We start from the raw sequence: 27,775 nt of genomic DNA on the forward strand, positions 1-27,775 counted from the left end.
CCGCCTCCCCCTCTCTCATCCTGCACCAGACTAGTACTTTGTTACAACCTATGAACCTGTGTTGACACATCCTTATCACCCAGAGCCTATATAGCTCACATTAGAGTTCACTCTTGGTACTGTGTATTTAATAGGTCTTGACATATGCATGATGACAGAGATCTGCTATTATAGTTACATACAGAATAGTTTCACTGCCCTAAAAATCCTCAATGTTTCTCCTATTTATCTCTCCCTTCCTCTTAACCCCTGGTACCACTGATCATTCTACTATCTCTTTACACACCAGAGCCTTTTAACCTGACCCTTTATAGTAGTTAAAATAGGTTAGCTGCTTTAACACATGTACACAAAAATATACAATACTTCAAACTCAACAAAAATATTTTTCCTTTTACATAAGCCTTGTATCTTACCTCTCACACACTTACATCTGATTTGAGGGCATCTCCCCTCCACATGGTGATCCAGACTCCTTTCATCTTGTGGCTCCAACATCTTTAACATGTGGCTTCATGGGTATCATACTCATTGACATTGTAGATGGGAAAGGAACATGGAGGATAATATGTGAGGGATTTTTAAGGGTTTGGTCTGGAAATGGTGTAAAACTCAATCTTACGGCTACTTCTAACTGCAGTGGAGGCCACGAAATGTAGGCTCACTGTGTGCTCAGGAAGAAGAGAAAACCAGTTGACCATCTCTCCAGTCTGTGTCACCTAAAGGGGTCTATGGATAGACTTCAGGGGTTTTTTTAAGAGTTCAGAAGATATATGCAAAGTGTGGCCTTTGATTGCATTTTCCTAGGAAAAGGGAAGGACTAGCCCTTAGCATATCAACTAGGAGAGCATGCTGGGAGAAGATGAATTTAAACTGAGGCTTAGCAATAGACAGAGAGGAGGGCAGGGATAGAAGGTCAGATGAATCTGGGCACAAAAACATCACAAGCAGAGGCACATAGATGGAGATTACAATGTGTGTTTGAAAAATGGCCAAAAGCTCAGACTAGCTGAAGGATTGAGTCAGCAGGTTGATACTGGCAAGTCTCTGTGCCAGGACCTATAGTAGACACTGGCACTATACGGGTGCAAACAGAGGAAGAGGGAACTTGGACAACTAGAGGTGGGTCATCCTGCTACAGACAGGGAGGATGCAATGAGACCCTGCTGCAAGGACACGCGCCTTACTCCTAGAAGATTAACACAAATGGTAGACGAGCTGAGCCCTAAAGGACAAGTGGGTGTTCACTAACAGTGGGCAGAGGAGAGTTGTATTCGAGGCCTGAAGGCATAATAAAGAATGTACAATATACACCAGAATGGCTGCTGGAAGGCCTCTGTGGCAGAGGCCAAGAATGCAAGGGGAAGAATGGCATGAAATCAGGCTAAAGCAGAAGGTGGGACTCAGAGAAGACCTTATAAATTATATTAACAAATTTGGATGCTATTCTAAGGACAACAAGGATTTTTAAGCAGGCCAATGGAAGGAGTAAACCTGAATTACAGTCATCTCAGCCACAGCATAGGAAATGAATTAGAGGACAGCCAGACTGGACATAAGAGTATGGTTTGGAGACTATTGGGATAGTTCATGATATAATTAATGGTGGCCTTGATTGACTATGGGAGTGGTGGTAAAAATGCAGAATGATAGACAGATTTGAGAGTTGAGAGGTATGACCACCCCCCCCCCCAGGACTTGGTCTTTACTGGGTGTGCAGGTTAAAGGAGAAATCAAAAATGTTTTCCAGGTTTTTGGTCAGAGGAACTGAGTAGATAGTGGTGATATTGAATACTAAGCTATAAACTATCTTTTTAAAAAAAATGAAAACCCTTACATTTATTTTTTAAAGGTTATTTTAGGGAGAGCAAGGGGGAAGGGGACAGGGAGAGGGAGGGAGAGAATCCTAAGCAGGCTCCACACCCAGCCTAACTCAAGGTGCAATCTCAGGACCCTAAGATGGTGACCTGAGCAGAAATCAAGAGTTGATGCTTAACTGACTCAGCCACCCCAGGTTCCCGGAAGAGAGTGATTTAAGGAGCAGTCAGTGGTGTCAAATCCTGCCAGGGAAAGGGTAAGCTGAGTAAGGATAAGCAGTGCTCATTGGATTCAGTGACAAGATGAGAATAATTTCAAGGACATAGCAAGAGCCCATGGGTCCACTGCAGTGTGCCCTAAAGAAGGGGAACAGATAGTGGATTCGGAGAAGAGTGGTGACAGTAAGTGCTGTGCCATCAAGGAAGAGTTCCTATTTGCTAATGTAGGAGAGAGTTTTATAATTTTATTTATTTGTCAGATATATGTACAGAGAGAGAGAGAGCATGCGCAAGCAGAGGGAGCAGCAGGGAGAAGGAGAAGCAGGCTCCCCACTGAGCAAAGAGCCTGAGCCAGGCTCGATCCCAATCATGACCTGAGCTGAAGACAGACACTTAACCGACTGAACCACCTGGGTGCCCCTAGTCTGTTTACTTGCTAGGACCAACATCTTTGTTAAGCTTTGTTTAGTTTGCAGTTGTTCCAACCTTAAAATCATTACAATTTGACAGGTGTTTTTTTTTTAATATTTTATTTATTTATTTGACAGACAGAGATCATAGATAGGCAGAGAGACAGGCATAGAGAGAAGGGGGAAGCAGGCTCCCTGCTGAGCAGAGAGCCCAACGTGGGGCTTGATCCCAGGACCCTGAGATCATGACCTGAGTGAAGGCAGAGGCTTAACCCACTGAGCCACCCAGGGACCCCACAATTTGACAGGTTTAAAGGGCTAGTTCAGCAGTCAGCCTGGGAGTTGATAACATGTAGCCAACTCTATAGTTTTCTGTTCTGAGATCCTTAAAGCAACTCTTCTGCCCCAGTGTATCTACTTACGTCATAAACAGCAGCAGAGGAATGAAAGAGATACCCTACCCAGGTACAAATTAGGGTATAGTGTGACTGGGGGAGAAAAGATAGTGTTGTTAAATGAATTTAAATGAAGGAATCCCAGGCATATATGTAAGAGCAAAAGCAAATCTTAAATTTGCTTCATAAACAAAATTTAATACAAGACAAATTTAGACCCAAATGGGAAGGTCCCTGAGCTTCAATATCTCCTGCCTTGTTCATAAATCACAATATTGATCAAGTATAAATTAATGCATGAATATATACATTTGTGTATAGGAACTTATGAAACCTCATTTATTATGTGGGAATGAAGCAGAAAGCAAATTTTATATTAGGAACACCTAGGTTAAACCATTTAGCATTTAAAAAAAAAAAAAAAAACCCTTCCTGAAGGGATCTTATCTATACGAATCTATTCTTTACATTTCTCCCTCTCAAAAGAAAAGTGTTTTGTAAACTATCAATCCCACTCTTTCTTTGGGTCCTTGGGAAGAGAAGTTAAGAGCAGGGTGTGAGCATTAAATGACAACTCACAAAAAGAGGTAGCAAAAGGAACTTTTGAGAATTTCATTTGTAATTCTACTACATATTTCGTCCCAATGACCATATATCCTGGGAGTGGCCACTGAATGTTTTGATTTTCTCCCTTGATGAGATTTGCTTTGTTAGAAGATCTACCCTTCAAATAATGGTTATTGTTTAAACTGAAATATCAGATAGCAAACATATAGTATATGTATATTCTATAAGAAAATGTTGTTATACAAGCTATTCACTGATACACTGAAAGTTTCAGTACCTTTGTTAAGATGTTACAAAATATGTCCTTGGGGCATAACACATAAAGGGTGTAGATGTAGTAAATCAGTGAAAACTGTACCTAATTAGGAAGGTAGGGGAGAAAAAGATCATTTTTCAGTACAGCTAATGGTAAATTCCTTCTGTAAAGCCAAAACCACACCCCAGATCAGTGTTCTCAAACCTAACTGAGCTTCAGAATAATCTGTGTGGCTTCTTAAAAACATGTCTGGATTCCCACTCCAAATTTCCCACTAAATCCAGATATCCAGAGTTTGCATCTCCCTGCTCTGATTTTAGCTTTTTTTGAAAAAGCCCTTCTTGACTTTGCTGTACATCGTCTTGAAATCCCTGCTCCAGGGATTTCTAACAAATAAGCTGTTAGAGAAGCAACACACAGGGTTATATAAGGTCTAGGGAAACCTTGGAATAACAGGAAAGCTGTAGTGTTAGCTAAAATTCTCTAGGCCTTTGATTGAGGGGGTGGAGTAAATTGAAGTAAGGATTCTGCACGTGACTGTAAAGCGACAAACTAGAGAGAGGACATAGTTTAGCTTCCTCTTGAACTACTGTTCTTTGTAACATTCTAAACAATTTAGAAGAGTAGGAGCTCAATTAAAATTCACTCATATGAGTTTGAGGCAGTAAGATATAAAAAATAAATCCAATATAAAAAGGTCCCAAGTTGTCATTCAAAAATCAAGAGGTCTAGAGCTGCTTGAAATATGTACTTGAGTACTTGAAATATGTACTTGAGTACTTGAAATATGGCTGGTGTGAAGCGAACTGAATTATGCTGAGTGTCTGTAAGTGTAAAATACACAGCATTTTCAAAGACTGAAAAAACTGTAAAATCTCACTATAAACTTTATATTGATTGCATGTTTAAGTGATGTTTTAAATACAATGAATCAAGTCTACTTTTTCTTATTTTTTCTAACGGGGCCACTAGAAACCTTGTAATTATGCTATGTTGCCCGCCTTATGCATGCCTGTAGGACGATGTGGGTTAAGACTAACCTGGGGATACTAACTGGTACTAAACGGGGGAGGGGGGGGCGGGTTATGTCATAGCCTAAGCCATTTAAAAATAAGCCTCCAGAAAAGATAGCACTGTGTTCACCTGGGCCACACTGTGGAAAGAGCGCCTTGGAGGAGGAAACAATGACTTAATTGCCTTGAAAAGCCCCCAAACGACTGAAGTTCAGCACATCAAGGCTCCCGCTGTGAGCCAGCGGCCCCCGGGCACTGGAAACCCTGCCAGCGGGCGTGGGCGGGCCCTGCCGGGAGGGAGGAGCGCTCGCGGGTCGTGCCGGGGAAGGCCCCGGAGCCACGCGGCTCAGGAAACCACCCCCGCGGCCGGATAGGAGGACACCTCACTGGCCCCTCCTCCGCGGACTCTCCCTAGGCCCCTGCCCCGAAAGGAGGAAATCTTGTCCTCAACCTGGCGAAACAACGTCCTCGAGCCCATGCCTACGCTCCACTCCAAGGCCGCTCACACAGTGCCCTAAAAGACCCGACCGCGGTGGGCTAGAGGGATAAGGAGAAAGGGAGAAATGCAGGTGTGTGCTGCAACTGCTCGCGCCTGCGCGAAAACCCCTAGTCCGCCTCAGTTTCAGCCAGTTACAGGGCCTTCCTCCCTCCTACTTTTCCCCGCCCCCACCTGGAGACGTCACAAAGAGTGACGTATAAAGCGAACAATCACAGTCCGTCCCCTCAAGAGCCAGTAGGGAGAGGGGAGGGAGGGGAGGGGGGAGGGGAAAGGACGGAAGGAGAAGGCTTCGGGGACGGGCTTGTCCCGGTCGCCCAATCAGAGAGCTCTGGGGAGGAGCGGGGCGGGGCCCGAGAAGAGGGTGGGGGGTGGGGCTAGAGAAAGGAATTAGAAGGCTGCGGGGAGGAGAGGGCGGGCTCCCAGGGATTAAAAGCAGCCAATCAGAGCGCGCCGGCTTCATTCGGAGCGCGGCGTGGGGCGTCGCCGCCGCCGCGCGCGCCGGGGGCTGGTTAAGGCCATGAAACAAAAGAAACCCTGAGAGGGGAGCCGCTGCCACCTCCAGCAGCCCGCCCCGCTGCCGTCCCCACCCACCCACCTAGTTACCTACCTCTGCCCCTCCACCCCGCCCTCTCCAGTCTCCGGGCGGCCCTGGCGCTCCTCCGCCCGGGTCGCCAGCCCCGCCGCCGCCCCAGAGGAAAGGTGTTTGCGCGCTGAGCAGGGCCCGAGCCCTGTCCGCCATGGGGCTCGCCGCCCGCCGCGCCTGACCCGGCCGCCGCCGCCGCCGCCGCCATTGACAGCGCGCCGCCGCGATGCCGAGCGGCAGCTCCGCGGCCCTGGCCCTGGCGGCGGCCCCGGCCCCCCTGCCGCAGCCGCCGCCGCCGCCGCCGCTGCCGCCGCCCGCGGGCGGCCCGGAGCTGGAGGGGGACGGGCTCCTGCTGAGGGAGCGCCTGGCCGCGCTAGGCCTCGACGACCCCAGCCCGGCGGAGCCCGGCACCCCGGCGCTTCGGGCCGCGGCGGCGGCGGCGCAGGGCCAGGCCCGGCGGGCGGCGGGGCTGTCTCCGGAGGAGCGGGCTCCGCCCGGCCGGCCCGGGCCCCCGGAGGCGGCCGAGCTGGAGCTGGAGGAGGACGAGGAGGAGGAGGGGGAGGAAGCGGAGCTGGACGGAGACCTGCTGGAGGAGGAGGAGCTGGAGGAGGCAGAGGAGGAGGACCGATCGTCGCTGCTGCTGCTGTCGCCGCCCGCGGCCGCCGCCTCCCAGACCCAACCGATCCCGGGCGGGTCCCTGGGGTCGGTGCTGCTGCCCGCCGCCAGCTTCGATGCCCGGGAGGCGGCCGCGGCGGCCGCGGCGGCGGGGGTGCTCTACGGAGGGGACGATGCCCAGGGCATGATGGCGGCGATGCTGTCCCACGCCTACGGCCCCGGCGGCTGCGGGGCGGCGGCGGCGGCCGCCCTAAACGGAGAGCAGGCGGCCCTGCTCCGGAGGAAGAGCGTCAACACCACTGAGTGCGTCCCGGTGCCCAGCTCCGAGCATGTCGCCGAGATTGTCGGTCGCCAGGGTGAGTGCGGCAGGGCGGAGGGGAGTCCCCCTGGGCTTGGCCCCCGGGCGTGGGTGGGGAGACGAAAGAAAGGAGCTCCGGGCAGCAACACTGAACCCGGCGAGTCCCCCGAGTCCATCGCGAAGGGGTATGCGAGGAACCGTGGTCAGTGAGATGAGAAGCTGGGTCACCTTGCGAAAACCCACGGTATTCCGCTGGTTTTTGCGTGGTAGAAGGTGTTAAGTTTCTGGAGCCACCCAGTCCGGTGGTGTTCACTTTACTCGGGCTGTATTCGTGGAACAGTAGGCTGGCGTGGCACCAGAAACCTCAGTGAGGTGGTAAAAGGTCGGGATTCGGTGGATTCGGCGTTGTGCACGGAAAGCGGCGAGATTGCAAGTTTGCGCAGCCGACTGTCTTCTCAAAGGCACTCAGCTTTACCTTACGGCAGCTCGTTTCGGTGAAGAAATGGACAGAAATGGAGGCTTTGTATAAAGAGCTCGTTCGAGAGGGAAGGGAATGTTCAAGTGGTGGGTAAAACCATTACCCCCCTCTACCCCTCCGCTATTCAGAAACTTAGCTTTTGAAGAGCAGCCTAACTCTGTTGATCTTTTTGTATTCTCTTTTGATACATTTGAACCTTGGAAAAGGCACATTGGCTATCTTTTAGAACACTTGCATTGTACACGATGAAGAAAAAATGGACAGTAAGGTAATTGAGTTAAGGAACTTTATGCGTTTATACAGTTTTCAGTAAATTCTCTTCACTTGCCAGCACACCAGCACTGCAGACAGACTCCTCCCACATTGTTCAGACAAAGGACCTATGTCTCAGATTCCAGGAGTAGATTTGTGAAGGTGGGGGAAGGGGATGCCCAGAGTACCTCAGTATCCGACATTTTTAGGGAAGGTCCTCTGCACTTTAGCATAGCTTTTTCTCCTGTACTAAGGGAGTAAATATTACCCCCAGCCGCCTTGTTACAATGTAGCTTAGCCTGGTTGATGCATGTCTCTTTACTGTTAGGTTGAGAGCATTGTTGGGGTCAAATAAAGAGAAATAATGGCGCTGCTGCTTAAATGATCTCATCTTTCCCAAGTGGTCTAAAGTACACATAAATAAGAGGTCTGTGGAAATGGTGGTTTCAAATATCAGAGTTGGCTCATTTCTTACCTCTCAGATTTTAATAAGAAAAACCCATCTGAAATCTGGGTAAAGGAGATAGCTTATTCAGACTACCTGATGACTGGTACTTTAAAGGCACAGTTCAAAGCTGGTACCATTCAATTGAGAGTTTATGCCTATAGTTAGTAAATAAGATTCAGACGCCTTGTTTTTTGTTTGCTTTATTTGGTTGGGTTTTGAGAGGGGAGTTGTTTTTGCAATACTTATGATACTAATCCAGGAGAGCACTGCTTCACCTTACATAGCATAAAATTGTAATATCTCGGTTGAAAAGTCCAGAATGAGTTGGCCATTCAGTTAAGAACATCAAGGAATTGCTGTGTTTCAAGCCTCTGTTTTGCCAGGTGTTGAGTTTATGGCATTTGGAAATGTGAGATTGATCCAGACAAACTTGCTGCTCTTAAAAAACTGTCTAATCAACTGTGGAATGGTACTAAACGAATGTGTAGTTAATGGCATTCTCCACAGTGTGTGACAAACAGTCATACATGGGAAAATATCAACCCGGGAGGGACTTGGAGAATGGATAGGACTTCAACAAATAGAGATGAAGAATGACTGAAGAACAATGTGAGGAAGTGTGGAGGGATAATAATCTGGATATAATTAGAAAGTTGTGATTTTTGGGGGGGGGGATACTTGGGGTCTTAAAAGGGGTGCGTGTGGTTACAAAGGGGCTGAGAAGGTGTGCCTTCTGGCCAGAGTATGAAAAACCCTTAAAATGCTGTACTAGGATGGTGCTTCCTCAGCACAAGTTGCTTCAATGTGCTTATGGTGCCATTTGACGGTGAGAAAAGAACATTTACTTGCCAGTTTGAGGGACAAGATAATGAAATCTTTTGTATATTTAGTTTAATACAAATAATACAAACTTTTGTCTTCATCTGTATTGTACCCTTTAAAATACCAAAAAATGATCCCTAATTGTACAAAATGTTGTCTTTATACAAATCCATTATTTAAAAGTAAACTGAATTCATTCCCAGCTTTTATTTTGTACCATCTATTAAAATAATTTAACATTTTATAATTTATTTAATAGCAAATGAGATAAAGTCTTTAGTTTTTCTGTGCTTATTGGGCTGTATTTATTGGTTAATAAGGAAATGTGGTTCTATTTATATCTTAGGACATGGAGACAAATTGCTGACTATTCCTCTTAACACTTTATAGTTCCCAGAGTTAACAGTACTGTTACAAGTATGTCGTCATCCTCTGTATTCTCTTAAGAGCCGAAAGTCTTGCCCCCCCTTTCCTGCCTCTAGTGGATCATTGGCCCCTTTGCTACCTCCACCCCTCCACCATAATAAAACAGGTGGAGTGTTTTGCCACTCATGGAGGACAAGGCACCTTACAATGTTGGCGTATTTTTGTTTTTAAAGATTTTGTTTATTTCTTTGAGAGAGAGGGAGCACATGAGTGGGGAGGGGCGGAAGGAGAGGGAGGAAGAATCTGATGGACACTCCACACAGAGAATGGATCCCAGTGCGGGGCTGGGTCCTGTGACCGAAAGACTGTCTGTCACCTGAGCCAAGACCAAGACCTGAGTCAGACCCTTAACCCACTGAGTGAGCCACCCAGGCACCCCTGCACTTTAAAAGTGTGATGATTTGTCTTTTCTCTAAGTGAATAAAGAGGGCAAATCACTTAATTTACTTGTTTGCTTTGGATGAACTAAATTTTCATTCTAAAGAATTAATCGTTCTTGCCATTTTATTCATTACCTGAAGTTATAATTTTCTGTTTGCCATCTCTTAATTGGTTTTGGAAATAATTATGACACAGATGGAGACATTTCTGACTTCAGCTCTGAAGCAAAGGGTAGGACAAATGGAATTCTGAGTCATATAGACTAGAACTCATGTAAATGGCCTCTGGGTTCCAGTATCTTTCAAAGAAAAAAAAAAACAGACAAACTGCTGCTTTTGATAGTGATGAAAGTTGGCAGTGTTGACCTCCTATATGTACCCCCCAGTAGCATATGGTCATTTGCAAATGTTAAATTGGCCCCTTCTTTTAAGCTTTGCATCTCATATTGAAACCAACCATACTGTAAAATAAAGCTAGGAACTAGGAGAGGCTTTTTGTATAATCATAGATGTTTTAGAATATGGACATTGAGGGTGAACCTGACAACAGACTTAACTTATGTTAAATGTACTACCTGCAGGACACGTTCACAGTGGTTAACTAGAGGTTTAATTTAAGGCAATGGATTTGGTTATAATTTGTACAGTCATTGATACCCAGTTGGACTAAAGTAGAACTCTATACCCATTCTTAACTACATTATAAGGAAATACTGAATGTCATAAATTCAATTGTTTTAAAAACTTGTACCTCAGGGTTTTATGTTACTGTTTAAACTTAATGTGGGTCTTTAGCTGTTTTCGTTAGTGACTTTATATATGTGTTTTCTAGTCTCTAGTCTGGAAAAGTCATCTTCAGCTTTTTCTTTTTTTTATTGTACACCTTGTCAAACAAATTAAGCTTGTACTCCCAATGTCTGAATATTAATGTATGAGTGATACATGTGTGCTACAAAACATGTAAAGAATTTAAAGAATGGGGTAAAAATGGAAATTGGAGTTCTAATTATTTTTTTCCTGCACTCCAGTTGAGTTTCTTGTACCTTACTTTGTCTGTGGATGAACTAGACCCCTTTGGAAATTGTTTTTTTATTTATATTGAGCTACTCTGTCTCCACTGATTCCCAGTGGATTTTGTACACGGTCACTTTTTAAATAATGAAGATGTTACAGTGTTTCAAGTTGTCATAAATGCATCCTTGTGACATTTTCCCCGTTTCATTAGGGTAGAACCACTCTTAAAGTTTTAACACAACTAAAATAAAGTGTACGCTTATTTGTCTGTCTGACAGAAAAAGAGAAACTTGGGTCTTGCCATACATAAATTCCCTGTTCAAGAAGAAACACATTTTATGAGGACAGAATGTTTCAGAACAATGCTAAAATACGATGTCTTTTTTCTTTTATGGAGAAGGCGGGATTGTTGGCCTTCTCTTTGCCAGGTACTACAATCCTGCTAGGCCATGATCCCCATTTTACAGATATAGAAACTGGATGTCTGAAGACATGTTTTACATGTTTTGTAGCCTCTTCAAAAACTGGAACTTGCATTTAGACCAGTTTGACATCAAAGATTTAAGTTGCTGCTTCTGTATTCAAGCATCCTGCTCAGGAAGGTTAATGATATTTGGGTTAATTTCTGCCCTAATCATGAACTTTGGGATACTCTATTTCTAGTTTGGGTAACTTAGTATCTTCACTCTCCAAATTAATTTACTTAATAAAATTTGCTATCTCTGCTATCCAGAAAGCACAGTTATCATCCTAATATTCTTATTCTCCTATGCCTAACTAAAAATTCTGTCATTTATAGTTTGGAAAGTGAATTTGTGTTATATACATGGTGGCTTTAAAAAGCAGATATTGTAAGTTCTAGGCTTTAAAATTTAAATTTAGTTGATAACAGTTGTATTAGCTCTGGGACCATTGGGAAAGGTTCAGTGATATTGTTTTGCAAATGGGTGGGGAATCTACTGCCTGTTCTTCCTGCCTTATTCAGCTAATGACCTATTTTGATACACTAGAAGGAAATGGAAAATAAAGTAGTAATATAAGGGTGTATTTTCTACCCCCTGGTTACCAACAGTCTAAAAATGATCCAGGGTGTAAAGTATTTGGAAAGTGTTACTATGTTAGAGATTTCTCTTTAGAAATTTTTCAACAAAGTTTATGGGTTGAAATTCTGGGTAGCTCTTCTTACATCTTAAAGTTTTCAAGGGAAGAGGTAGCATTTAGTTATAAGATAGTGCTTAAAGCCTGCTTCCCCCTCTCTCTACCCCTGCCTTTTGCCTACTTGTGATCTCTTTGTGTCAAATAAAATCTTAAAAATTTTTTTAAGATCGTGCTTAATTTGTCGATTTAAAACATATTGAAGGATTTAATACTTTTGCCTTAAACTGAATACAAAAATGTAATGCATGTTTTAATCTAAAAATTGCCCCAGATTCCCTCAGTGTCTGCTCAACTGTGGTATATTGGAAAGAATCAGCAATCAGAAATTAAAATTCCTAAATTTGATTACTCTGTACCAATAATTCACTTTGTGATCTTGGACAAGTCACTCAAACTCCCTAGGCTTTAGATAACCTCCTCAGATGGATGTAATCCTCCCTGTAATACCTCTGGACACTGAATGATATACAAATAAATTGAAACACCTGAAACTTTAAGTGATAAGTACATATTTTTGTTAAGTTAAATCTGAAACTAAGTTGAACCACTCTTTCATGTACTTTCTTGGCTTTAGCAGTTTCACACATAATATTCTTCTAATGCAAAAGAACTAGACCCAACTGGTATCTGAATGTCTGTTGGCTACATGGCATTTCTGTGCAGATGGGTTTAAATTATGTTGTGATAACAAAGCCCAGCATCTCAATATTAAAACAATAAAGGTTTATTATTCTCAAGGACGCTGCTTATTTCAGTCATTCAGAACTTAGGCCAACACAGCGACCACCTTCTCAAGTGTTCGCTGGTCTTCCCTTCTCTCTGCCTACCTCTCTGTCTACTTGTGATCTCTTTCTGTCAAATAAATAAATAAAATCTTTAAAAAAAAAAACAGCATGTCTTATTCCACTGTATAAGACATGCTGGTCTTTTTTTTTTTTTTTTTTTTTTTTTAAGATTTTATTTATTTGATAGAGATCTCAAGTAGACAGAGAAGGGGGAAGCAGCTCACCACTGAATAGAGAGCCCAATGCAGGGCTCGATCCCAGGACCCCGAGATCATGACCTGAGCCGAAGGCAAAGGCTTAACCCACTGAGCCACCCAGGAGCCCCAGGACATGCTGGTCTTTAAATGTTAAACCGGAAGTAGTAATTACATCTGCTCATATTTCATTAATCAGAGCAAGTCATCTGACCACACCTACCTTCAAGTAGGTGAGAAAGTCCATTACAACTGTGTGCCCACAGAAGAGAGCTAGAATATTAGTGAATGGCCATGATGACTACCGCAGTATTATTTTATGATCAAAAGAATTATTACAGAATTTTTAATGTTATTTACGCTATGTAGAATTTGTAATTTAAAGTTGAATTCCCAATTGAAAAGAGAAAAGTGTATTTTCAGTTTAAAGACTCCTTTAGAAAACTCCAAATAAATTATGGAAAATTTATTTTGAAACCCAACTGATTTTCAGGTAGATTCTAAAGTGATAGGTTTTTTTATTATTATTAAACTGCATCTTAATGCCTCCCAGATGGCTTATATACCATAATTTGTGGCTTTAATTTTTTTTCCCATTCCACCGTATGGGGGTATCATATGGACATTTGTAAAGATTAAATCTGGCACTTAAACTTTTAAAATAAATTTCCAGTATTAGTGTTGCCAAGCCCAAGTATATACTAAATTGAATGTATGCACAGCCTAATGCTATTGGATTAGATCAAATCTTTATTCCATGGCTGATTCTGAAAATTTTAAGTTGCACTGCATAACATTAGAACCTCTTTGATGCAACTGTTTGGGATTTAGGAACAATTCATTTGGGCATGGTTTGTTTCCTTTGTCCAGTAAGCAAAAACTGCAATTCAGTGTATGCAGGGAAGCCTGATTTGACTACAGTTAAAGTTGTATCATGGAATAATAAGACTAGGACTTAAAATACCAAAACTGACCTTTATATTACTGTTCCTTCTTCTGTACCATTCTTCCCTTTGACTTCTACCTTTCAATCAATATCATTTTAGTATACTGTAGGAACGGACAATGGAGCCTGGGGTTAGAAAACTTGTTAGAGACTTGGTTTCATCATTTGTTGCTTGTGACCTTGGACAAATCAGTTAACCTTGCAGAGTCTCTATTCTTGTGGGAAAAACCTGTTCCATCAACTTGTTCTTCCTGGTCCCTTCCCATACCCCATTTGTTGTGGGGATCAAGTTTGAGATGATGTCATTAGTACAAACGCATGGCACAATTGAAAGTGTAGAGATAATAAACTATATATGGAGTAGGATAAAGTTTATACATTTTTTTTACTGCAAGGTTTGTACTCTGAGAAAATGCTAGTTGAAAACAAAAATTATCACATTGTAAAGTTTTCCCAGGGTATACCACTAACTAAAGGATGCACAGTGTATTTTTTAAAGTTTACAAATGAATCTGATTCTATTATATGGTACCCAAACAGAAGTAATTCTAAGGTTTCTATTAACGTCCTCCAAAAGGGATAAACCTAATTTTAAAATCCCCAATAAGGAAATTTATTTGACCGTTCATCTCTAATTTACACCCTCTTCTAGGTGTTTCAGCTTTAGTGAAAGGCCAAATGTGAGCCCTTTTTTTAATTATTAACTATCTCAGTCCTCTTTTCTAAGTGAAAACAGAGGGGGCATTTTAAATTTAGTTTAAGAATCAAGTAGAAAAATGAGGCAGGTTGAGAGAATGGTATATTTAGGAGTCATCAGTTTATAATTCTGGGCTTCAGTTTCTTCGTGTATAAAATGAGATTGAGCTAGATTATTTCTTATAACGCTTACATTCTGATTTTTGTCCAAAAAGAATCCCTAAATCATGCAAAACTACACCAGATTGCAAATTCCCATTTAGGTTGACTTAAACATATCTCCTCCAAGTTTTGTACAATTTAAATACAAGTTTTATCTTTAGGAAGTAAATTCCTTAAATGTTTTCAGCTTCCTATAGAAAATTGGTTTGTTTGTTTTTTAATGGTAAACCTTCAAGCGTGTGAGGTTTATCTCATCTGATGCATTCTCTGTTCCACCGTACACATAAAGGAAACAGATCTATGGGGATATAAGTAACATACCCAGGGCCTCAGGCTAATAGAATTAAAGACTTCAACACTCATATCTCATTAAGTGGTAGAGCAAGCAGGCAAAGGCTCAGTAAGAATATAGAAGGTTTGAACACCACCAACAATATAAGAAAAGAGAATAAGAGATTGATATCTGTACATGAACATGTGTAGACATCAAATCCTTCTGTTGCTTGGATACAAGTTAGTGAGGGCAAGCACTGAATTTTAGTCATCTTTGCATCCTTGGTGTCAGTTAAAGTACCTGAAGCAAAGTAAATACTTGCTGCTTATTTTATTCAACTGGATTATCGGATTAGATTTGCCATTATACTATTACTGTTTCAGTTTCCATATTACAGAAATTGGGATTTTCTTCTCTTACCTTAGTCCCCAACCCTTTATGTAAGGAGCCAGTCAACCTAAGATCAACTTTGCTTTAAGGGCAGTAGACATGTACTTGACTGAAGGCATTAGATATCAATATGAATACTGATAACAACAGAACTAAAATCCTGTAAATAAAGCTATTTGAAGTCCTGTCAGTGATATTTACAATGAGACTGTATTCTTCACAAATAATTTCAGAGGATTTTGACTAGAAGAGCTACAAGAACACTTGAACCTTAGAAAGGAAAGCTATTACTTGTATATTGTGCATTTAGGCATAGTTTGCATTGCTAATCTAAACAGTTTATTTAAATTTTGAGTTCAGTTTGTGTACATAAGAAATACTGTTATTGGGATTTAGCTGATATTCATCGGTCTTTGAAGATACATTACTGAAATTGAGTTCCTGTAAAATTAAAGGAGCTTTTGAATAGTGTGTCTAGGCTAGCTCATGAAGAGAAGGACCACCCTCGTTCTAATATATCATGGAACATAAAATAATGTGTTTTCTGTGGTGCTTTTAGAGAAAAATTGTATGGAGTAGTAAGAGGAGTTTGGGGTTATTAAGACAATATGGGTTTGAGATCTGACTTTTCAGCTGGGAGATCTTGAGCAATTCAGTTAAAGTCTTTCCTGCCCTGCTTAAATCACTGTTATGAAGATTAAATGAGAATATATCTGGAAGAATTTGGAAAACTGGAAAGGGTGCTACAAATTTTTATTATTTTTTTTAAAGATTTTATTTATTTATTTGACAGACAGAGATCACAAATAGGCAGAGGCAGGCAAAGAGAAAGGAAGGGAAGCAGGTTCCCTGCCGAGCAGAAAGCCCATGCAGGGCTCAGTCCCAGGACCCAGGGATCATGACCTGAGCCGGAGGCAGAGGCTTTAACCTACTAAGCCAGCCAGGTGCCCCAAATTTTTAGTATTTCAAAGCTAAGGGTATTAGATCATTTTACTCAGGAAATAATTGAAGCAGTGTTTTGGGGGTGATTGGATATTCTGAAAGAGTACCCTTTGCTGAAATACCTACTTGAATAATGGGCATAAGCATTTTTAATACATGATTTCATTTAATCCTCACAAAAACCAAGTGAAAGAAATAACTTTAATCAGTCTCACCCATGAAGGAGATAAAGGTTTAGTGACCTGCTAAAGTTCACAAAGCAGGTTAATAATGATCCAAAGTCTAATGTTCCCAACCATTACTCAACCTACCTTTCCTTGAGGAGAGGAAGAATAGGTGTGTGTGTGTGTGTGTGTGTGAAATAACATAGTATCTGATTGTCCCAAGTGCTTTTAAGACCAAAAGAGAAGCAGTGACAATATTTCCTGGGAGAAGGGGGACTTGGTCAAAAAATTTAAGCATTGGAAGGGACCTAGAGGTTGAATGTCCTAGCATTGAAGCCAGGAGTAGTTGGTGATAGATTAGAACCAAGGCCTACAGACAATCAGTTTTCTCCTTCCTACATTGTTTCCTTGCTTGCCTTAGAAGATTCATCTGCCATAGCCATAATAATAAGAGCCAGTACCGTTGTACCATATTATTGAGTTCATAGAGCCCTTCACATAGCCTCATCTTCTAAATGGCCATGTTTGTTACTCAAAGCTATAAGGTTTGGAGGGGAAGTACCAGGAGGAAATTTTCCATGTTATTTAGGGAAATATCTGAGAGAGATAGAAGAGAAACAAGATTTGTTTAGGAGATAATAAAGTCTAAGAAAAGGTAGGTTCTGGCTGCTTGATGGGAGAGAGTTGGTGAGGGGAAGATTTTAACGTCAAGCCAGGGAGTTCTAATTTTCTCAGAGGTAAAGAGCTACTCAGGGAGTTTTCACTCCCCCTCCTTATTTAGACAAAGTGTGTATGTTGTATGTACATACACTGATACCCTAGTAGGATCCTTTTTCCTCAAAACAAAATAGTTGGGGGAAATTTTTGAAGAAAGTTACATGCCAAGGATGACCCAAAGTTAAAATAAACACATAAGGCAGTTTTGGTGTTCGTAAGGGTTTTAACTTCTTCCAGTCACCTTATATGTAAGATGCATGTAATTTATGGAGTGACTGGAAAATACAGTGAATTTCTGGAAAACAAAATACTCTGTCAAAAATCAGCAACACTGATTTTTGGTGCCTGGGTGGCTCAGTCAGTTAAGCAGCTGCCTTCGGCTTGGGTCATGATCCCAGAGTCCTTGGATCGAGCCCCGCATCAGGCTCCCTGCCTAGTGGGGAGTTTGCTTCTCCCTCTCCCTCTGCCTGCTGCTCTGCCTACTTGTACTCTCTGTCAAATAAATAAATAAAATCTTTAAAAAAATCAGCAACACTTCCCATAACATTTGGAGCTACTGACTACTACTATTAACCTATTCCATGATACCACCACCCCACCCCCCGCAAAAGAACACTTGGCATTGCAGCTCTGTGTACACCTATTTGGAACATGTTGAGCTTTGCATTGTTGGGTTGGTTTTTTTCGCCCTTTTTAAATGTTGATTGCAACCTACTAAATTAATATAGTAAACCATGCTCTGAGAAACACTGAAGATCCCATCATTTCAGTTCTTTTTCTTTTAACTCCTCTCCTACCAGGGGAATCTCTCCCTCTTAATCACAGACACATTTGGTGGGAGAGGTTCTCTTTACCCTGAAAAAGCAAGACAGAACCTTTGCCGTTGCCAGGGAGTGCAGGGACCATAGAAAGAGGAAACGGGTTCTTATACCAGGGATAAGTTGGAGACTTTTTTATTTGGGGAATTTACTTCCAAATCAAAATAAAATTACAACTATTAAAGTTGGTGCTCTCCTAGTTCTTAACCTCTGCGTATTCTGGTATACAGCTTGCCATAGGTTAGTTTTTGTCAGTAGCTATAAGAAAACAGTTATTAGAGCATCTGGATGGCTCAGTCATTTGAACCTCTGCTTTCTGCTCAGGTTGTGATCCCAGGATCCTGGGATCAGTTCTTAGTCAGGCTACCTGCTCAGCTGGGAGTCTGCTTCTCCCGCTGCCTGCCGTTCTTCTGCTTGTACCTGGTGCTCTCTATCTCTGCCAAATAAGTAAAATCTTTAAAAAAAAAAAAAAATTCTAGTCCTTACCTCTTAGAATTAAAAAGCCTTGTTCACATTTGAAGTTGAACTTCAAAGCTGTTCATAGAGTCTAAAATAATATCAGCTCTAGCCAAAGATTGGTTAATATTCTAAGTCTAGTAAAATGTGTCATTTCTTTGTATTTTTAAAATTTTTTCTGATTTAATTATATTTCTTGGAAAAAGCTAATGCATTTGTGTGGTTCAAAATTATAAAAAATTAGAGTGTAAAGGGAAATTAAGTCTCCCTCCTACCCTGTCCCCCTAAATCAACCAGTTTTATGACTGCATTGTATTCCATTATATAGCTATACTGACCACATGCTAATACAAACAATTAAGTAATATAATACAAGGTCATTTTGCACCTGTGCAAGTATTTCTACAGAATCAATTCTATGAGTGGGATTGTAGGGGCAGAAGGATTCATGCAGTTGTAATTTTGATAAATAATGCAAAATGCCATCAGGCCATTCATACTCTCAGCAGCTAAATATGAAGGTCCTTTTCCCTGTTCTTACTAGCTCTGGCTTTGATACTGGATAGTCTTAGAGGTGGAAAAAGGTACCTCAGTTCATGTGAAAATGGGAATTTTTTCTATGAGCTGTTTCTTTTCTTTTTTTTGTTTTGTTTTGTTTTGTTTTTAAGATTTTATTTGACAGAGAGAGAGATCACAAGTAGGCAGAGAGGCAGGCAGAGGGAGAGGGGGAAGCAGGCTGTCTGCTGAGCAGAGAGCCCGATGCAGGGCTCGATCCCAGGATCCTGGGATCATGACCTGAGCTGAAGGCAGAGCCTTAACCCACTGAGCCACCTCCATGCCCTGAGCTGTTTCTTTTGATGTGCAGTCTGATTTATCTGTACTCTTAAGGCCTATGAGTTTTTTGCCCCTCTGAGATTATAAATTCTTCCATGATTTATTTAAATATCTTAGACTTTTCAGATTGAAAGTCAATCTAAAATACTTCAAAAAGCTTTTTAACCTTCCTCACTTGTAAAATAATAAAACAAGTTTGTTTTCTCTTTAGTTTGTGTTGCCTATTTAGAACTCTCCCTATTCAAATTGTCCCCAACTTTAGAATATATATAGTCTAGAAATCATGTGTTAGTTGTTTGAAATTCATAATATGTATGTTCCTATAGAAACAGTATTATGGTTGATGAGGTTTCCTATAGTCCTAATCTGATTTGAGGGTAGTGTGTGGTCGGTATTATGGAGGGCACGTGTTGCATGGAGCACTGGTGTGGTGCATAAACAATGAATGCTGGAACACTGAAAAGAAATAAAATAAAATGGGAAAAAAATCTTTCTTACAAAATTTAGGAGAGAGAACAGATATATTCTTCTGTTTTTGTTGTTAGTGGCTTAAAGGGGTTGACTCAGCCATCTTCCCAATTACCTTCACCCTTATCTGCAAAACTTAGAGACACTGTCTTTGGGGCAGAATTGGCCTCTTCCTCTCCTATCTCAGAAGTGGTTTCTGGGGCACCTGCGTGGCTCAGTGGGTTAAGCCTCTGCCTTCGGCTCAGATCATGATCTCAGGGTCCTGGGATCCAGCCTCACATCGAGCCCCACATCGGGCTCTCTGCTTGTCAGGGAGCCTGCTTCCTCCTCTCTCTCTGCCTGCCTCTCTGCCTACTTGTGATCTCTGTCTGTCAAATAAATAAATCAAATCTTTAAAAAAAAAAAAAAGTGGTTTCTGCTCAGAATGTTTGTCTTCTGTTCTTCCTATTGAGCCAATTATTAAACACCTCTTTGTGAGTACCAGCCATAGGCCAGAGAGTGTTTTGTGTACCTTTAGGCATATTTTCTTAGTTAATAATACACCTATTAGGTATTAAACAAAAAGTATTCTACTAAGGTCAGCTGACAGTTGCTTATAGTCACAAGTATTTATTTGGAGAACTTTACGTGGTTCAACTTTCTAGTGGTCAGTATTAGTATGAGTTGAGAGGAGATAACCCCAGATCCTTTTGTTCTTTCTCCCTGTGCTTAATAGAAATTGCCCAGTGCTTTTCTGCAGGATGAACAGGACCTTCTTCGTTAGAAATGTGATGTTAGCACACCTTCTTGTTAAGTTGTAGCCCAGAGTATCTGAATAATAACAATAACTGCCCTGGATGTATAGGGTAAACAGTTAGTTACTGGTTGACATTAGCCTTTCAGAATTTCTTAGGCAGCTCTCTATCAATCACGTGTCGATTGGCCTATCGGAAGTACTCTCAGTTCACAGCCCCAAGCGACACCTTCCGTGTTGAATTGAGAGAGTCTCCTGAAGATTCAGATTCTGTATAAATAAGTAGATATAAAAGTTTTGGGGCGCCTGGCTGGCTCAGTGGGTTAAAGCCTCTGCCTTCAGCTCAGGTCATGATCCCGGGGTCCTGGGATGGTGCCCCATGTCTGGCTCTTTGCTCAGCATGGAGCCTGCTTCTCTTCCTCTCTCTACCGGCCTCTTTGCCTACTTGTGATCTCTGTCACATAAATAAATAAAATCTTTAAAAAAAAAAAAAAAAGATATAAAAGTTTTATTGCTCTCATCTTCTAACTCACTTTCTGTTTTGGAGCAAAAGCAATTAACACTGTCGTAGATAGTTAAAAGTTACACCATCAACTTAATCTTGTAGTTCATTATAGATGTAAACTTACAGCAGCACTCTTAGTAGTTAAAACTTCTGAGTTTTATAGTAGCATAAATTCAACTCATTGTAATAATTTCCTGATAGCCCACAAGCCACCACTCTCCCCTTGGCCCTTCTTACCTCATCCAGTTGTGTACTAAGTGCTTTCCGTGCAGTTTTGCACCAAATCTTCTCAGTGAATATAACCTCACATTCAAGTAAACCTGACGCTAGAAGTGTTTTCATGATAGTTACCTAGGATCCAGCAGTGAGGAAAAAAGCCATTTATTTCTTTGTAAGTTTTACATTTTGTTGGAAGGTGGAATAGGTCTGGGTTAAGATACTTAAGTCTAGTGGTAGGTTAAATAAAGTTGTGTTGAATGTGTTATAATTGAAGTTAGCATAATCAACTTCAACAAAGTTGCATTAGCAGTATGGGGCTATTATAAGAGAGTCTTGAAGAGCTCAGCAAAAAAAGCTTAGCTGCAAAGCAATATGTATAAGAAAGACCCAGTGTTCTTATGCAGAAATCAGCACATGCCCTTTGGGCACCCCAAAGGCCTATACTTCTCATCAACTGCGCAGTGGTTTGGGGAATGTTTAGGAAGGGAGCACAAAGCAGTCTTGAGGGATAGGAACCTTCACAGAGGATGAGACATCTAAACTAAAATCTGTATGGCCAGCAGGAATTAAGCAAGTAGAAGTGGGAGTAAAGAGCCAAGGACAAAGGAGCATTGTAGTCATGGAAGCAAGGAAACATGGATAGAAGTTTAATATGGTAGAAACTCATGGCAGAGTTTAAGAAGTGAGGAAGGGGAGGACGTGCCCGAGTGGCTCACTGGCTTAAGCATCTGCCTTTGGCTCAGGTCATGATCCTAGGGTCCCGGGAAGGAGCCCTGGCCTGCATGGATCTCCCTGCTTAGCAAGGAGTGTGCTTGGTCCTCTGCCCCTCCCTTACCCCATGTGCCAGTTCTCTCTCTCTCTCTCTCTCTTTCTCTCTCTCTCTCAAATAAGTCTTTAAAAAAAGAAGAAGAAGTGAGGAAGGAGGGGAAAAGGAGACCAGTAAAGACAAGCATCTAGAGAGAGGTAGCCCAGTCCCAGGTAAAGGGGGCTTTGTGTGCCGCCTTGTTTGGACTTTATCCTTATGGTTAAAGGGAGCCGCTAATGCGCTTTATGCAAAGAAGTGATGATGTGATCTATGTTTTATTTAGAAACCATCATTTGACTTAAATGACTGTAGAGAATGGGTGGGAGTAAGGTGGGCCTGGAAGCAAGGGGACTTGGGGAAGGGTGCAGTTATGCAGGTTAGAAACGATATATATGAAGACCTAGGTTTTTTGTTTTGTTTTGTTTTTAAGACTTAGTTTTTATACACTGTAAGTTTATTGGGGGCAAGGGGGGGGGAGGAAATTTTTAAGAAAAAGATCACCCAAAATGTGACATGTGTCTTTAAGAGCACCTTCATTTTAAGGAACCTAGGAATAACATAGGACATATTCATGAGGACAGATCTGTTCTAGCAAGCTTCACATTAAGATCTTTGAAAAGTATAATCCCAGAGTCCTATGCCTTAGTTGTGTATTTGACATTTTAAGTTACACTTTGAAGCCCTCTAATCTCACATCATTGGCACTGGTAATAGGTGATTACTCTAAAAGTTGAAAGAATTATGGATGGTTATGAATATGCATCTCAGATATTTTATTTTAACTTAAATGCACTTGGGATTTGGGCCAAAGGCTTTTATTTGAGAATGGGTCTGCCAATCTGAATAGTCTTTTAATAAAAGGACATGCAGTGCCCATGTTCCATACAATGTTCAATATGTTTCTTTCGAGTTTAGCAGGAATTTTACAGTGGATGCAGAGTCATTCTGTGTTATTCTTACCCCAGGCCTTTACAGTTGTCTCACCCATACATAATTCAGCAACACCCTTTTTTTTTCTTTAAGGTACACATCTTTTACTGAGAGTTTCTTTTCTTTTCTTTTTAAGATTTTATTTATTTATTTGAGACAGAGAGAGAGCATTAACAGGGGGAGTGGCAGAGGGACAAGCAGACTCCCTGCCAAGCAGGGAGCCCGGACCCAGGGCTGATCCCCCAGGACCCTGCAATCATGACCTGAGCTGAAGTCAGATGCTTAACTGACTGAGCCACCCAGGCAGCCCTTTATTGAAATTTTCAAAAAATAATCAGCATTTTCATACAAGCATAGCGTCTTTATGCATTCATATTGCACTGATTTATGTCAAAGTTAATTTAGTTAATGCATGAGTAGGACTAGTATAACCAGATATGAGGATAGCTTAGCCTCAAATTCAGTTGATGGAGCAGATGTGAGATGGCCTTTGAGCCATGAGGATTGTGCTCATCATGGGTTTTATAGAGTGGAGAGTAATGTGAAAATACGACAACTAGGTGAAGTCGGTTAAACAACTTCTGTCTCAGAGTTGTGCGAAATTTCTGAGGTTCTCAGACTGACAGAAAGACCATAGGTTTTGAAGTTAGAGTAGGTTTAACTGTTCTTGTAAGCTTCATTTTCCTTAGCAATAAAAGGAGTGCAGTAACCTAGTTCTTAGGGTTATTGTATAGCTTGAATGAGACAATAGCTATTTAGTGTCTTACATGTGCACTAGTGGTTTTTCTTTGCCACCAACATCCTGCAAGGAAGTTATTTTATTACTGTTCTGAAAGTCAGACCTGCATATGGTACAGCTTGCCTGTACAGAGTATTCCGCGCATTGTTTGCAGCGACTTATAACAAGAAGGAGACAACAGGCGTGACTTTTAAGATCTCCCACTTGAGGTGCCGCCGCTTCTAAGTGAAAGGCCAGCAGAGGTATACCTGAGGATGGCGGAGCATTTGTGGAGTTGGGAAAGCTTTCTCGTGATCTAGTGACAGGCTTTCATGATAAAGAAAAAAACTGCCCAGAAGCAGACATTTAGCTTGAAAGGAGCTTTCTGTGATCTGTCTTTATCAGTATTACTGACATAGATGTTGATTCTTATGAAATATTTTCTTTCTAACAGGTTGTAAAATTAAAGCACTGAGAGCCAAGACAAACACGTATATCAAGACACCTGTTCGTGGTGAAGAGCCCATTTTTGTCGTCACTGGACGGAAAGAAGATGTTGCCATGGCCAAAAGAGAAATTCTCTCAGCTGCAGAGCACTTCTCCATGATCCGTGCGTCTCGAAACAAAAATGGCCCTGCCCTGGGAGGGTTGTCATGTAGTCCAAATCTGCCAGGTCAAACCACCGTTCAAGTGAGGGTCCCCTATCGTGTGGTAGGATTGGTCGTTGGGCCCAAAGGAGCAACTATTAAGAGAATTCAGCAGCAGACCCACACATACATAGTAACTCCAAGCAGAGATAAAGAGCCTGTCTTCGAAGTGACAGGGATGCCCGAAAATGTTGACCGAGCACGAGAAGAAATAGAAATGCATATCGCCATGCGTACAGGAAACTATATTGAACTCAATGAAGAAAATGATTTCCATTACAACGGTACCGACGTAAGCTTTGAAGGTGGCACTCTTGGCTCTGCGTGGCTCTCCTCCAATCCTGTTCCTCCCAGCCGCGCAAGAATGATATCCAATTATCGAAATGATAGTTCCAGTTCTCTGGGAAGTGGTTCCACAGATTCCTACTTTGGAAGCAATAGGCTGGCTGACTTTAGTCCAACAAGCCCGTTTAGCACAGGAAACTTTTGGTTTGGAGATACACTACCATCTGTAGGCTCAGAAGATCTTGCAGTTGACTCTCCTGCCTTTGACTCTTTACCAACATCTGCTCAAACTATCTGGACTCCGTTTGAACCAGTTAACCCACTCTCTGGCTTTGGGAGTGATCCCTCTGGTAACATGAAGACTCAGCGTAGAGGAAGTCAGCCATCTACTCCTCGTCTGTCTCCTACATTTCCTGAGAGCATTGAACACCCACTTGCTCGGAGGGTTAGGAGCGACCCACCTAGTACAGGCAACCATGTTGGCCTTCCAATATACATCCCTGCTTTTTCTAATGGTACCAATAGTTACTCCTCTTCCAATGGCGGTTCCACCTCTAGCTCACCTCCAGAATCAAGACGAAAGCACGATTGTGTGATTTGCTTTGAGAATGAAGTTATTGCTGCCCTAGTTCCGTGTGGCCACAACCTCTTCTGCATGGAATGTGCCAACAAGATCTGTGAAAAGAGAACGCCATCATGTCCAGTTTGCCAGACAGCTGTTACTCAGGCAATCCAAATTCACTCTTAACTATATATATATACATAAATACTATATCTCTATATGGACTCGTAAAGGCATGGGTATAATGGTACCCCCAGTAAACTTCCTAATGAATTCTTATGACTGTTATCAGGCTTTATTGGGATTAGGCTAAAGTTGTTAGTAAACTTATAAAAGGCTGCTATGGTAACACTAAACCTAAGTGGTCTCTTGTCTATTAGTTTGGTTTGAATTATTAATACTATCCTGTAGACCCAGAGACATAGCTTGTTTAAGAATCGTTAAAACTGAAGTTCAGCTTGGCTGAGTGAAGATAATCATAGGTTGTGTGAGCCTATGAGAAAAGTTTATACGTCTAGATTTCACAACAATGGGTCCCAAAGCCTAGCCACATTAAGAGTTTATGGAGGGTACTTGGCATTACAGATGATTCAGACACTTCCAGTGCTGCCTTCTTTACACTGCCAGTTTTGACAAAACAGGTTCGTTTTTTATTTTACAACAACTTATGCCTAATTCTGCAGGATTGCAAGTAACTTTTTAATGCATTGTGATTACTTATTGGTAATAATAGAGCTGATGGCAGTTTACTCGATCACTGGTTATAATTTGGGACAAAAACTGCTACATTGACCTTCATCTCGCCCAGAACGCTCACGGCTGGTATGATCAGTGGATCAGGAATGCAATTGTGTCGATTGTGAATTCCTACCCATTGCCTGCCTCGGTGAATGTGGAAATGGCCACCTGGGTTTTCCCATTTCAGGAAGGGCTTTGGGATGCACCTATATTGGCTAATAATTGAGGATGCGAACATTCCATTCATTAGTCTGATCAAGCTGTTGATTAATTTTTAGACTATAGATCAAAATGTGAAACATTTTATGTTCAATCCATATTTGTCTTGCACATTATAAATATATTTTTATTTTTTAGTAATTTAGGGGAGGGGGAGGGAAAGAGGGATAATAATGCCCTTAGCATAATTTACAAAAGCAGCTGTGATGACCTTCAATCAGTTTACTTCATTTCAAAACTATTTCCAATCACAAGGAAAGATTTCTTTAAGATACACTTTTACATTTCACCTGTGGATGTCTATAACTTCATCCTCAGTATGTTCCCAAATCTTTGCTGGCATTGAAAGGACAAAACAATATACTGGTGGGTTTTTCTACTAATTATTTTTTGAAGCGTTATTTTCCCAAAACAAAAGAGCTTTTTTTCTCAATATAACAAAAAGTTGAAAATCCTATGTGTATTGAATAGTAAATAGACAAATTTTATTTTTTATTTCCACTTGAAGAGTTACATTTCGTATAAAAGTTTACAAATAACGGTTTTTATTTTGATTTTTTCAGTATAAAAATTGCCTTGATGGCATATTATGATGTAATGCTAATTGCTTGTAGGATAGTTAAATGTCAGTATTGAAACCTAATCTTTAGCTGCCGTCTTGTAGATACGAACGAATGTTCACCAAGCATGTATTTTGTATTTTGTTGCATTGTACACTGCAACTAATAAGCCAAGGAAACGACATATATTAGGTGCGTGTACTGTTTCTAAAAACCACAAACTAAGAATGATAAATTATCAATATAGTTTAGTATTTGCTAATTTTACTACACTCTTTTGTTATGTATATGTAGGGAAGTCATAGGGATTATAAATTCAATTTGAGTAAAGTTTAAAACCATATATTTTATGATAAAGGGCCTTTAACTTAAGATGGCCAAAGCACTGATATTATATATTTGCTGTAAAGAGAATTATAAGAGTTTTATTTTTCTGATATTAAAAGTTACTTAATAAAGACTTGTTTCCATTAACTTGAATGTATTCTCCTTGGTGTTTTTCATGCGATCATGGGTTTAGGCTGGAAGGTAGCCATCGGCCAGAATCGAACATTTTCTTTTACAACGTTTCCCCTCTCCCAAGCCAGTTCCCTGTGTCCATTCCTAGAGTGATTTTTTTTTCAGTGTGTTCTTAGAGTGTTAACTGTGTCCCTTACGCTCCCTCCAAATTTAGCTTTTTCTTTAAGTGAGTATTTTTCATTATAGGGAAATTAGAGATTTAGCTAGTTTGGGGTTGTTCCGCTGCTTGCTTGTGTAGTCGACCACGATTACTATTATCCTAACTGTAAATAATAACTTTTTACATATTGATGTTAAAATCCTGAATCCATCCAGACTCTACTCAGTTTCTATCCTTTGTTACAGGTTTTTGTCTTTTTAATCACTAAATCTAGAAGATGAATTTCTTTCTAATACGAAGGTACACATTTTTAAACTTTCAGTCAGGAAGTACCTTCTGAAAGGTTAGTGGTTGATGAAAATATTACTCCATTAATGAAATGATTTGATACTGATTGGAGTAAATTCCTGCCATTTGTTACAAAGCAAGAGTAAAGATCTTTCTAAGATGTTCTAAAGAAACCAAAATTCTGTTCATTCTTAGGGATATTACACAGTCACAGTGAGTCTTTTCATGGTAGGTGTTGGACAGAAATTCTTCAGCCGCACTAGAAAACTGGGGAACAGAGATTTGATGATGGGTAAGATCAGTGCCCTAGGATCGTTTTGTGAGCTTTAGGATTAACCTCCACAAGCATGAAGGAGAAATGTTTGGGTGTGGTACAGGACTGTCGTCTGGCCCCTCTGATTCCGTTTTTCTTTCCGCCATTTCGATGACCCACAATTAGTTATTTTCCAGC

At 41.2% G+C, this 27,775-nt stretch overlaps 1 protein-coding gene across 1 annotated transcript; it reads left to right on the top strand.

The window, feature by feature from the left end:
- The first annotated feature begins 5,893 nt into the window (after window positions 1–5,893).
- MEX3C (mex-3 RNA binding family member C) lies at window positions 5,894–26,897 on the top strand. Its single transcript, XM_059139661.1, has 2 exons — window positions 5,894–6,730; window positions 23,861–26,897. Exons 1-2 carry the CDS (start codon window positions 5,986–5,988, stop codon window positions 25,084–25,086), a joined length of 1,971 nt encoding a protein of 656 aa, XP_058995644.1. The 5' UTR covers window positions 5,894–5,985; the 3' UTR covers window positions 25,087–26,897.
- The last annotated feature ends 878 nt before the right edge of the window (window positions 26,898–27,775 follow it).

The sequence above is a fragment of the Mustela lutreola genome, chromosome 11, assembly GCF_030435805.1.
Source record: "Mustela lutreola isolate mMusLut2 chromosome 11, mMusLut2.pri, whole genome shotgun sequence".
Classification (NCBI taxonomy): domain Eukaryota; kingdom Metazoa; phylum Chordata; class Mammalia; order Carnivora; family Mustelidae; genus Mustela; species Mustela lutreola.

Coding starts and splice junctions, on each gene's coding strand:
- MEX3C (XM_059139661.1), top strand. CDS start 5,986: ATGCCGAGCGGCAGCTCCGCGGCCCTGGCCCTGGCGGCGGCCCCGGCC. Junction 6,731..23,860: donor CGAGATTGTCGGTCGCCAGG/GTGAGTGCGGCA, acceptor TCTTTCTAACAG/GTTGTAAAATTAAAGCACTG.